Source organism: Notamacropus eugenii, chromosome 1 (assembly GCF_028372415.1).
Source record: "Notamacropus eugenii isolate mMacEug1 chromosome 1, mMacEug1.pri_v2, whole genome shotgun sequence".
Lineage (NCBI taxonomy): Eukaryota > Metazoa > Chordata > Mammalia > Diprotodontia > Macropodidae > Notamacropus > Notamacropus eugenii.
The window spans coordinates 87,551,107-87,564,754 of record NC_092872.1 but is presented as its reverse complement, the minus strand read 5'-3'; the positions used below and the strand labels follow the sequence as shown (position 1 = coordinate 87,564,754).

The 13,648-nt window shown below is 33.4% G+C and overlaps 1 protein-coding gene across 4 annotated transcripts in view; it reads left to right on the top strand.

The window, feature by feature from the left end:
- Positions 1-13,648, top strand: part of USP7 (ubiquitin specific peptidase 7) — a 90,069-nt gene that overhangs the window by 52,846 nt on the left and 23,575 nt on the right. For all 4 annotated transcript variants that reach the window (XM_072608811.1, XM_072608790.1, XM_072608798.1 and 1 more), the window contains exons 3-8: positions 2,254-2,452; positions 4,294-4,432; positions 5,164-5,252; positions 8,529-8,637; positions 9,381-9,511; positions 12,401-12,455. In XM_072608811.1, coding sequence (XP_072464912.1) covers positions 2,254-2,452; positions 4,294-4,432; positions 5,164-5,252; positions 8,529-8,637; positions 9,381-9,511; positions 12,401-12,455 — 722 coding nt within the window. The remainder of the gene's footprint in view (positions 1-2,253; positions 2,453-4,293; positions 4,433-5,163; positions 5,253-8,528; positions 8,638-9,380; positions 9,512-12,400; positions 12,456-13,648) is intronic.

Genomic DNA, 13,648 nt, shown 5'->3' with positions numbered 1-13,648 from the left:
AGACTTGTTCCAACTTAATAGTTGCGCTTTTTTGGAAATCGTTTGTATCTGTCCAGGGAAAAATTCCAAGAAGAAATATCTTTCCTTCTCAACTTTTCTTGAATAACTTTTGAGGGGAAAGAAATGTTATTACAAAATTAGGTGTCCTTTTAGTAGTTATGTTTATTTATGGCAAAGAATATTCACTACCCTTTGCGAGAACTGATGGACATGTTTTCTCAAGGTCAAATTCAAGTGCTAGCAAACTTTAAGCTTCTATAGCTTTAAAAATAGCCAGTTATTGGGAAATCACTTATGCTCCCAGTTGATTTCCTTATGGTCCACCCTGAGCACTTCTTCTAACAGTTCATAAGTTGCTATATTGTATCATTGCCTGACTCTGGGATACTAGACACGAAGAGCTAAAATATTTCAGTCTAGGTGCTTCTCTGCCTGTACTGTTCCATAGGTTTCGTTTTGCATTTCAGAGATTTTAGTTGCTGTACCTGAGGAAAGTAATACATTCTAATTTTAAAGTAGGTTGAGTGAGATTTTTACAAAGTTTATTTTTTACTGTGTCTCGTCTTGACCATCAAAGTTGATTTGAAACTAAACAGACGCAGATCCATTTTTAGCATACTCAGTAGTGATTCTATTAAGATATTTGTCCAAATTGTTATTGAAATATTTCAATGCCATCTGGAATAATAATAATAAGGGTGTGCCAATAGGTGCTATGATATAGTAGGCTATTTTCTACCCCTGTGCACACAAATTAGAATATCCCTAAGGAAAAAATTAAATGAGAAAACATTTTACCTATGCAAAAATGCAAGATAATTGTATATTTTACTTTTTTTGGTGATTGCCTAAATAAAAAAATTAACTCATGACGCAAATAATAGATGCTAACTTGAAATCAGAATCAGAGACTCTTTGTCCTGTGTATGAAACATTGACTTTAACTCTTAATGAGAAAATACTTGAATATGTTTGAGATAACAGTGCTATATATAACAGTGCTAGAATTTTTAAAATTCAGTCCTTAAGGCCAAGGCTTTCTTTAAGGGAGCACTAAAAGACATTCCCCAAGAAATCCTACATTTCTACCATCTTCTAACAGTCTAATGCAAAAGAAAAGAAAAGACTTGACTTTAGATAAATTTTTTAAAATGAATTATCGTAGGCACAAGAGAAAATCAGAGGGCACTTTTAGATTTTATGATACAACAAATTTTTTATTTAGAAAGATGAATTATATATCCAGAATCAAACAAACAAAAAAAAACCTTTATGTTTTTTCCAGAATAATTCTGGCAGTGTTGTGTATGTGCCTTCATCTAGCAACCTGGTCAGGAATTTTCAAGTTTAGTACTTCTTAACCAAATGTGAAAGAAGTGGAATCCTGAATGCCAAAAATATGTGTGTACACACGTGCAAAAAAAAACCAGTAGTACCTTTAACTCTAAAGTCAGTTTTTTTCTTTCCTTCATGTACAGTAATGTCAGTTGCTTGGCTGTATGTTGCTGTTGCTGGTTATTTAAAAAAAAAAAACAAACAAACCCAAAAACTTGTACTTCTTTACCTAAAGGTGATTAATCTTTTTAACTAGCTGGAAGACAAGCACTCATTCTGTAGTACATCTTTTGCATCCCCTTACAAACCAGAAAACAGTTGATGTGTCCATCTTAGCTTTTCCTCCAGCTTCCTGGGCCTTTACATAAGGGTCCCATTTTCAAAATCTTTGATTTTGCTTTTAGAAATATTTTCAATTATAATTTTCAAGATTGTCTTTTTTTCTTGTTCTACCCCTGGCTCCTCTGGACTGCCAGTGAATTAAGAAACAGTAGAAATTTAGTATTTTTTCCCATTTCACTGAATAGATATTCTCAACCATTTGGGTGATTGAATTCAATAAGGAGCAATTAATTCTTGAAGTTGGTTACTCACTGGAAAACATACAGATATTTTCTGTCATCCCTTCAATTTCCACTCTCACTTGTTTTCATTTTCAGGTTTCATGAATACACATTTTCTAATATGTTTAGAGTACACATTTACTAATCTATTTTATAATGGTTGGGACTTGATTGATGCTCACGATCGTGGTGCTTCATGTTAATCATTAAAGGATTGGCCCGTGGATTTCCAGCAATTAGGATGGTTTTGTATTTCTGGCATTTTATTGTCTGGAATTACATCTGTATGGTTGAGGAATATTTTCAGCTTTTAATATTCATATATGTTCTGATTTCCTGGTCATTTTTCTTACAGATACCAGCTGGCGTTCAGAAGCAACCTTTCAGTTTACAGTTGAACGTTTCAGCAGGCTGAGTGAATCAGTTCTTAGTCCTCCATGTTTTGTACGGAATCTTCCATGGAAGATCATGGTGATGCCCCGATTTTATCCAGACAGACCACACCAAAAAAGTGTAGGATTCTTTCTCCAATGCAATGCTGAATCTGACTCCACGTAAGATACTTCATATGATGACAATATAAACCCACAAATAGCAATGTTAAATTTTCATTAAACAAATTTGATACATTTAATAACAGGGACATTTTTTTCCCTTTGGAAAATGTTAAAGTAATTTCTTTTTACTCCTTCCAGTTACTATATTTTTGTATTCTTATGAAGTTGAACCCTAATTATATTATATCCTCAGTTCATAACCCAATAAAATGCCTCTCATAGAGACAGTTGCTATAGTCCTACTATTTCTAGCCCCTGCTAGCCCGGGAAGTTAGGGTCATTCTGTCATAGGTCTATAGTTAGGTTGCTAGATATCATTAGCATTATTATATTCACTTTATCTTCTGAGAGGAAACGACTTCATGATTTGACAATTGCTGGCTTGTCTTTTATGCTGATTTTTTTAAAAAATAAAAATATCTACATTTTTAAGAAGGTAGATTCAAAGAAAAGCTGAAAGGTACTTCAGAAATCATCTTGATGAAATTTCTTGTTTATGAGCAAGAAAAATCCAGAGAGATTAAACAACTTGCGTTAAGGTCATCCAACTAGTTAAGTGATGGACCTGGGGCTAGAACTTATTTCTTCTCATTGCCAAACCTGGGCCTTTTATAGCACATACTACGGAGTCTTTGTGTGGCCTTTGATGTTTGTGTGTCTTCCCCATCCCCTTTTGTGTTGAAAATAAAATCTATGGTTCACATATTGTGAGCTTATAAAATAGCATATCTAAAAGTTATATGATTCCTTACAGAAGATCATAGGACTTAGAGCAAAAAGGGGCCTTAGAGATCTAGTCCAGGAGTGGAAAACCTGTGTCCTGACATGTGACCCTCTAGATTTTCACATGGGGCCCCAAAACTTCACAGAACAAATCCCCTTAATAAAAAGGAATTGTTTTGTAAAACTTGGAGTCAGAAAGCCACTCCCAAGGACCTGAATTCCATTTTCGAATTCTGTCATATCAGCTGAGTGAGCATGGATTGGTCAGCATTTTAGTAGTCATAAAGGTTTCCACTATTCTGTTTCCTTTGCAAACCTGAAGCATGTAATCTACATGTTCATTGTAATTATTGATCCTATTTACCCCTATTCCTCCTCATTCCTTTTTATTACTCAATAACAAGGGAAAATGCAAGAGTAAAGTTTGCTAACTGACTTCAGCCCTTTGATATTTAGCTACACAAACACCTAAAATCAGTATCTTTATTAGAATATTTTGGTCATTGCCATTTGAAAACATTATTTCCTTCCTCATGTTGTTTAAAGAACAACAACTAATATTTACGCTGTTGTAAATGAACTTGTAAATTTTTTCCTAAAGGAGTAATTTTTAGAGAGTCAAAATGATGTTGTAAAAGAGTGCCCCATTGGATTCAAGTTTCCCTTCTGACATATTCTGGTTTTGTTACCTCAGGAAAGTTCTCAACCTCAGTGCCCCAAGCAGCTTTCTAAGTTGGCAAAATAGTTGCTGATTTGCATTGGTTTGAGGGTTTTCTCACCAGGAACTCCTACACCAATGAAATCACAGGTTCAGTTTTTAAAAAAAGCAACAACAGGCATAGCAGATACTGTTCTTTTATGAAAAAATATTTAATATTTTGTAAATTCTGATTCATAACACTTAAATTGTAACTTTTTTGGTACAACCAGTTTCTCACTAAAGAAAATTTAAAGAATAGAACTTAAAGCTTTTGCTGCCTTTTAACCAGTTTTTAAAATTGATTAATTTGTTTGTTAAATATACTAAGTAAGGTCTTAAGGCACTTTGTTGGTGTCTTAAATATATTAGTTTATCAACTGAGCCTTTCATATATTCATATGCTTTTTAAAAACAGGTCATGGTCTTGTCATGCACAAGCTGTGCTGAAGATAATAAATTACAAAGATGATGAAAAATCATTCAGCCGCCGTATCAGTCACTTATTCTTTCATAAAGAAAATGATTGGGGATTTTCCAATTTCATGGCATGGAGCGTAAGTTAACAATGTGCTTAGCATATATTACAGTTGGATTTTATATTGCTTATTTCACTAAATGCTGTATGATTCCTGTTCATAAAATTACTCTGGATTTCAGCATCAATGTTAAGTATGTGGGCAAAAATTGCTTACCGATATTGCATGTTTTGCCAGTTTACCAAGGGAACTTTTAAATAAAGTTGTGCCCAGTTGTACTGTAGGGAAAGACAAAAGAGTAGCTAATATCCACAACAGGGGGGAAAAAACAGCTGAAATTATGACTCATTCATCATTATTAGCACTTGCAGTTTATAGTACTATAGATACTTGAACCTTTTGTATTGTTATCACTGTTTCTAAACTAAACATTTTAAGGAACTAAATTAAATTGTTGGTAGTGTGTATATATTCCTGGATTCTTTCAAAATCTAGCAGGTCTTTTATGCCTTGCTTGGTGCACTGCACATTGAAATGTTACAAAAATTAAAACCAAAAGCAGGAGTGCTGAGAAGCTTCACAAAGGTGTGATGGGGGTGGAGGGTGCTACTAACTGGTCAAACAGGTATTAAACAATGCTTACTTACAAGAATCTTACGTGTCAGTAGTATTGCTATTGTCCTTTTGGAAAGAATTTATATACTTCATATCTCCTATTCTTGCCATAAATAAATTTTAACAATAGAATTGAGTAAATATGAGCTGGTTGTGCCTTTTACAGATTCAACAATCTTTTTTCTATTTTGTAGGAAGTTACTGATCCTGAAAAAGGATTTATAGAAGATGACAAGGTTACTTTTGAAGTCTATGTACAGGCAGATGCTCCCCATGGAGTTGCGTAAGTTTTTCTTTTTAGTTTTGTCTTCAAGAAAATATCTTTTAGTCAATGTCATCAGCACATTGAGCAGAAGCCATGTTTCTAATGCTCTTTACTACCCTAGTTGTAGGGGTTGTTGGCTTCATTGGTGTGTAGATCCTTTTGAGACTCAACAGAACATCTTTTCGCGTTAGAGTGACTGAAAAATTAGTATCTATAACATTAATTTGGCATTAAGGCTGTCCTCCAGATTTAGCTAGCCCATTGCTTGTATGACAGACTTAAAGTCCATTGCAAAGTCTATACTTGATGACTTTTTATTTTGGTATTGTTCCTATATTGTATCTTCCGTGTATGCATAACCTTCAGGAATTCTACCTCAGAGTTCCACACCACATTTTAGCTTCAAAGGAAGATAGCCATTTATTTACTGATTTGAGAATCATATGTACTGATTGATTCATATTGATCTCAATATGAATCATATTGAGAACCTTATGTAAATAAATAGGCTCCCATATACGATAAGTTATACAGAATGAGAAAGCATGAGTGAATTGCAATTTGTACTCATAAGTATTTTTAACTTAAACACAGATCTACCAAAAAATAAGTAAATCTTATATATAGCATGATATATAATAGTAGACCATGTTCTTAAAGTTAAAGCATAGATAAGTCTTTCCTCTATCTTTCCTCTTTTACACATACAAGCCCATAACAGCAAAACATGCCCCCAAAGGCTTTCTTCCAGTGGCATGTGTCTCACACATATGTTAAAATCATAGAAAATCCCCCAGTAGATATGAGAGCAATAAGTTTTTCAGTGTTCTTGTAATTATCAGTATCAAATGAAATTTAAAACAACAGGTCTATATGCTTGGCTGATAGGTATCCTATCCAGCATCAAAATGGAACAGGCATAGCCTTTTGATGATGAGATTCTCCTAATCCTTTTTATTTATGGATGACATTGTACTGAGACTATGGAGTCGTAGAATATTTCCTCAATAAGATAATAAATCACTCAAAGGAAAATTTACATGAATGAAGACTGCCTCTGTCTATCCTCTGACTATGGCATGCAGTTGGATGGACAGTCCATTAATACATTTATCTTGGGAAGACACTGCCCATAATTAGATAGGAGAAAGATAGGCTGGATTACATTTGGGAAATTACCTAGTTCTTTAAAAGAATCAGAAGTGGTTTGTGGCCCAAAAGACAGAAGAAAGATTCATGTTAGTAGATTGTGGAATATTACCAACAGTGACATACATAAAGGAAGTAGTACAGAAGGTTTTCAAGAAATGTTTGATTGGGTTGTCCATCTAGCAAAGCAGATAGACTAATTACTATGCTGAGAGTGTTAAATCATTGTTAAATGACCTAGATGGACGTCAGTGTGTTCAGTAAATCCTCCATGGAAGATATATAGGAGAACTTGCACAATGATAGGAGGAACGATGTATATAGGGCTCTAAAGTTTGCATAGTTATTTTACAAGTACTTTAATTTGGTCACCAAGATCCTTATTGCCTTGTCAAGTAGTCTTAGTTGAGAAAAGTAAAACTAGAAATGGATGTGATACTTTCCCATGGTTACACAGCTATTAAATATTAAAGGTGAGATTAAATTCAAGGCTCAGCAGACTTCAAGCTTAGCATAATTTCTACAGCATAATGCCTCCTTTTTGTAGGACATTACTCCTACAGAATATGAAGATGTGAATCTGTTCATATGCATTATAGAGATTGCCCATATTTATGAGATCATGAATCAAATTAAGCATATTACCTACCACTTTTGGTAGTTATTTGGAAAGTTATTATTAGTTTATGAGTATAATGAGGAGAGCTTTTCTCTGAGCTCCTTATTTTCATATTTCAAGCTAAGTAATTACCAAAGAAGGCTTATGAAGATAACTGATTTTTATACCATAAAAAACTAACAACAAAAATTTAAATTAAAAAAAAAACCTGACCAGGCAGTGTTTAAATCTTTTCTCCAACCCTTATATGATTTAATTGCCCCACAAATGAAAACTGTTTGGTTAACCCAAAATGATAGTATGGCAAACAATAATCACCAGTTAGTTTGAAAATCTTCAGTCGCTCAAACACATACCTACTCTGTAGCCCTGTTGAGCATGCAAAGACATCCTGTTTCCCTGCATTCACAGGCCAAGGGTGCTCATCCGCATCCCAGGAGAGCTTTGAAAAACAGTTTTAAACTGAAGTCTGCGAACTTTTGTTTTTAAATGTTTCAATAACTTTCAATGCAATTGGTTTCCTTTATCATATTACATAGTTTGTATTATCATCTTGAGAAGGAAGTTCATTGGTTCGCCAAGCTGCCAAAAGGTTTCATGATACAAAAAGTTCAAGAATCCTTTCTTTAAATTAAATTTCTTTAAAATAAACCTGTTTGGTTTCTCTGCCTCATAATAATGCAAAGTACTGAATTATTAACATTTTAATACCCCGTCATATTTGCGTCATCTTAATGGAAAAAGGAAATTACATAAGAATCTTTAGTTCTGGCTGTCAAGTAAAAATTACTTTTTATTTCCTCAAAGTCATCTTTAGTTGACTTTTAAAGGAAAAAAATAAGTTTAGTGATGCATTTTATTTTTAAACCAGTCTTTCTTTTGATTGACCTTCCATACCTGTCCTCTGTTCATGGATTCTGTTCCTTTGTGACAGGAAGCTGTCTGCTTTGATTCTGTATTCAAAACACTCTTCTTCACTTTTAGCACTCAATTCTGTTTTAATTTCATTTCTTCAGTATTAGAGAATGTGGTATCTGTAGATTGTACATCCACCCCTACCAATGCAGATCAGCAACTGTAAAATTTTATCAAGGGGAGGTTTTGGTTAGACTGTTTCTCCAGTATTGTACGTGTTAGAGGCAGGACTTAACTCAGATATTCATGATAATGAAGCCAGATCTCTGGTACACTTTGCTGTTGGATTTGTTACAATAGGATTTTGTCTTAATTATGAAGTGCCAAAGCCAGCCAGCTCACTGTAAACCTTTGTCCTTGATTTCATTAATACAGCGCTCTGTTACGTGGTTCAACAGTAAATTTCATGGCTTATAATTACTTGGGCTTCTATCATTTTAACATGGACAAATCAGTCTTCTTACCATCATCCTATGCAGTAGGTAGCTTTTGTGAGTTTTGTGACAGTTAATATAGAGTAAATAGTTAAAACACATACCTACATATGTACATACACAGGTACATACATACGTAGCTTGTACAATTTACCCTTAACTTTAAACTGTTTTTAGGTGGGATTCCAAGAAGCATACGGGATATGTTGGTTTAAAGAACCAGGGAGCAACTTGTTACATGAACAGTTTGTTACAAACTTTATTTTTCACAAATCAACTACGCAAGGTAAAAGTGTATCCTATTTCTCCTTCTATTTTCTTTTGTCTTGTTCCTTTTCACTTAGAAGAATACTCAGGAAAATCCTTTTTAGTAGACTAATTTTTTTACATTTTTAACATAAAATTGACTTTTATTCACTCATTGTTCTTATTAATCACACAGATGCTTAAAATACAGCTAATTGATCTCTCTCAGATTTCTATTTTAGAAATAAACTATGTTCATCAACCTTTTATATTTCATATTAATGTGTTTAAACATTTTATTTAAAAGTTTAAGTTGGAGGAAGAAATTCTCCTGTCTTAATGTAAAAGTGTATTAATAAGCACATAAGTAAACTCTTATTAGTGGTGTTTGTCATTACTAAATTCATTTTGCTGTGCAGCCTTAGCTATTAATAGTTGGAGTAGATTCCAACATGTTCTGGATTCAAATGTTCTCATGTTGATATACGGTTGTTTACCTGCTAATTACCTTATAATAGTAGGAGCCAACCAAGTTTGCTTTGTCGTGATCTGAAAGTGAATTAGGTTATATCGTTTTAAGATGTGAAATTTGCTTTTATCAAGGTGAGCCTTAGGGTTTTATCTTTTAAAACCTTAGGTTAACCCATATAACTTTTTTGAGAAGCCTCAATTACAGGTAAATGAAGAAAATATATATTTATATTTAAGACAGAAAATTTCTCATAGCAAGAACAAGTGCAAAAGTAATGTATGTTATAACTTTCAATTAACGATTCTTTTTAGGCTGTATACATGATGCCAACAGAAGGTGATGACTCATCCAAAAGTGTTCCTTTAGCATTACAAAGAGTTTTCTATGAACTACAACACAGTGACAAACCAGTAGGAACAAAAAAGCTCACGAAGTCATTTGGGTAAGTAGGAAGAAATCTAATTCTTGCACTCACAACTGGAAATTTTCTCTAAAATTGATTTAAGCCTGTAAATGATGATACATTGATCACTTTCCAGTTTAGAAGCCTGACCCACACTGGTTTTCCTCCTCAATGGAATAGTGAGGCATAGAAATGAATCAAAATAGGGTAATGTGCCTAGGGTTCAAGCAGCTGTTTCTTTGTTTATTATATTCCATGTTTATTTTCAAAATGTGTGTTGGAAGAGATTAAAGGAATTAGCCTCATTTCATCAGGTCTGCTCTCACATATCTTCTAAGCTATCACAAACATAATAGAAGAGAAACTTGACACCATTTAATGCAAACTTACTGTGAATCCTCAGCGATCTGAATTTTTAAATACTGAAAATCTTAAACAAAATGAAAAAAATTTCAGAAAAAATATGCTAGTTTTATATGTGCACAACAGAAAGTCGTCCTATTTAAAAGTGAAAAAATATGAAAATTTCACCATCAACAATTTTGATACAAGTTTGGCATTTGTATTCAATAAGGAATCTGTACACATTTTATTCCCATTAAATTAAGTGGTAAAAGTGGATTTACAAATAATAACTATGTCATTCCAATAATAACTGAAATGGAAAAAAAATCTAGATGCTACCACTTAACATACAAAATTCGGTGCCAACAGGACTGGAGAAACAGACTGATGGCAAAATTTTAAATTAGTACAGTCTTTTTGAAAGCAATAGGGACCAGTCAGAGCTACAAAAATACTCAGTCTCTGAGATGATGACCCTCACATAGGGTTGTTGTTGACCCAGGGTCGAAGGAAGAATTAATGTCTACACGTTTTAGTGTCAAAAGTTGAAAGTAATCTAGCACCATGGATAGCGTATTGCAGCATGCCACAGTGTATGGATTCTTGAAATATGCCATTGTTAAAAGACCATTAGCTATCAGATGTGCTGTGCCTTTGAATGTCTTGTCCCCTGTGTCTGCAGTGCCCACCTTCGTCACTTTCACTCATAGAATCCTTCCTTTGTTCAAAGCACTTGTCGGGTCCCACTGCTTAGATAAAAGCTTTTCACATCCCTCTTGCTGATTTATTTTTTATATACTTTAACTTATTTGTGTAAATGTTGCATCCTTCTTGTAAAAATATTAACTCCAAGGGAACAGGGCTGTATAATTTCTCTCCCTGGATTCCAACCACTTGGCACAGTGCCTTATAAATAGTAAGTGCTTAGTAAGTATTACTTGAATTTGTTGAAATTTTATGTAATTTGCTACAGAGTGAAAAAAGGATTCAAAACAATAGTACATACACGGATCATTAAGCATGTTAATACAAAATTCAGAAGAAACAGGCTGTTTTTTTATTTTATTAAAGATAACTTTTAAAATATACTATAAATAGTAAAAGCCTACAAGTTCATTTAGAATTAGGATTCTTTTTGTTGAATATTTTTGTTGACACATCAGCTAATTAGCAACACATTCCATGTCCTGACACAGTCTATAAAAATAGGCTTTTATTGTAGTGCATCTAGGTTAAAGAATATGCTTCTCAAAAAAATCCTAAGTGCCTAAGATAGCTCTTAATTTACCCTCCTTCCATTTACTCACAGGTTCAGAATATCAGCATTCCCACTGATTCCTTACTCTTCTTCACCTTTATAATAATTTAATTGCCAAATCTTGTCAAATTAACAGCTCACAAAATTGACACCTGGAACTCAGTGTTTTTTTTCTGAATTTAGTGATCAAGAAATTTCAATTTCACAAAGAAAAAAACATTTAAAAATTTTTAAGTGTATCTATTAACAAGGTAGTGCAAATGCCTTAATTATTTTTGAACCCTTTTTTTTTCTCATGTATTTTTCCAGATTTCTCTGCTGGTTTTTTGATGTTTGTATTTTAAATGTCTTATTTCATATATACATCATTCTTCATTGAATTAACAGTGAAGAACTTAGAATCTTGAGCCTTGAAATCATTTATTTGTAATTGCTCAGACTTCACTAAGAAATAGAGATTATGGAATAGTGGATAGAAGGTGGTTGGCCTTAGAGTCAGGAAGATTCTGGGTTCAGATATTGCTTATCATTTTTACATGATTCACCTCTAAAAATCTCAGGCAAGTTTCAGGTGAGTTGTTCATGGATAGATTCTGTTTCTGTGTTCGGAATATTTCTATTTTGGGGAATTACCTACATCTTTTCTCTCCCCTACTGTTATTGTCGTATGTCTTAGTTTCTCTCGCTCCTTCCCCCCGCCCCCCAAAAATTTTATTTGCTCTAAAAATATTCCTATAGACAGTCAGATCCTCAGAAAGGACTTCATTCACAGTTTCAAAGGCAGTTTCAGTTTCATCATGACTCTTTTGAAATTTTTTTTCATGCTCCAAGATCATAGAGATAATATTTGACTTTGGATAGACTCTGTACATAGAGAATATTTTATAGATGTATAGGCTCTAAATTTCTTTCAGACCTCAGGGATCTCAATTATGATATTTTCAAATTTGGACATTAGAATAATGATCTTTCAATTTTATCCCTGGAAATATTCTGCATTTAAGCATTCCAACTTAGTCATCTTTTAAGCTTAAATATCAGTCAGTTTTACATAAATTGAGTCTTTAACTTCTCCAAATTTTTCTTGAATTATCCTTACAGTTTGTTAAGATTTAATCTGGTAGAAATCGAGACATAGGTTTGGAGTCTTTGTATAAGAGTTCTGCTTCTGCTTCTTCACTCACTTGCACTTCCTTGAGCAAGCCATTTTGTCTCCATTGGCCCAGATTTCTTCATTGTTAAAATACTGGGGTTGGACTAGTGCCTTTCCAGCTCTTAAGTCTACATTTCCATAAAATAGAAATTTTATTTTTATCTTTTGAAAGATGGGAAACTTTAGACAGCTTCATGCAACATGATGTCCAAGAACTATGTCGAGTGGTAAGTTTCCTGCAGTATTTTTACCCTGATTATGTAAAATAGGTTAAAAAAAGAGTAAAGTACATTTTATTGCTTAATAAGAAGTCAAGTCCAGGTGTATATGTAATTGTTGTTCAGTAAGGAATGGCATTGGGTCAAATTGGCTAAACTTAGATATAAATTTTGTTAATCTCTGTAAAATGAGTATGTAAGTCTAGTACATGAGATCTAATATCCCTTCCCAGCTGTAAAATTCTGCGGTTCTGCAAGGTCTCTTCTATGACTAATGGCTATGCTCCTCCCTTTGTACAAAGGAAAATGTGTTTTGTAGTTAGCTGCTTAAAAAAAGTAAAATTAATGCAAATTTAGTCTGTTAATAATGAGAATGTGTATATGGTATAGGGAGCAGATTAGATTGAATTACATGTGCTTGATAGGAATCACTTTGGATTCAACACAACTTTACAACATTTAATCTTTTTATGTACCATGATACTTGGCTTCTCCCTTCATAATTTAATCTATATGTGAACCTCCCTCTTCAACACCAGGTTGGAATATTTCCACAAGAAGTTACTTGGAAATTAAAGGAAAAAAGCACAATAAAGTTTAAAAGTTTGGAGACAGATCTGTTTATTAAAGTCTGGAGCTTTTCCCTAAAAGTAAAGCATGTTAATCCAAAAATACCAGTCTACAAAGTTGGATTAGCAGTTTGCAGGACATATTCTATTCTCTGTGAAGCTCCCGCCCCTCCCCCCCCCCTTTTGGAAGATTGTTACACCCCAGTTCAGTGCTAATTTTTCTTTTTTTTTTTTTCAAAGTGAACTTATTTTATTCAATCAAAGTTTATGATAACATATACATACAGGCATAATATAACCAGATAGACGAAATTATTAACTGGTTAGTACCTTGCAAAATTAAATTCAATTTTAATCACATTTTTCTGAAACAATACATATCTGGATAGAATTCCAGGTGTTCCCTTTTCCTCTGCCCAAACCTTTGAATTTAAAGTGTTTGAGTTAGTCAGTATATTGTTTAAATGCATTTCTTCCACCAAAGGGAATAAGTTCAAGAAAAAGTAATTTGGTTTATAATTTTGCTCCTTCCTATTGATATGTAAGCTAAGAAGTAAGTTGATTTTGCTGCTTATAACATTTACTTTGGACTGCTGAACCAACATGCATACATAGCAATCCATACTTTAAATC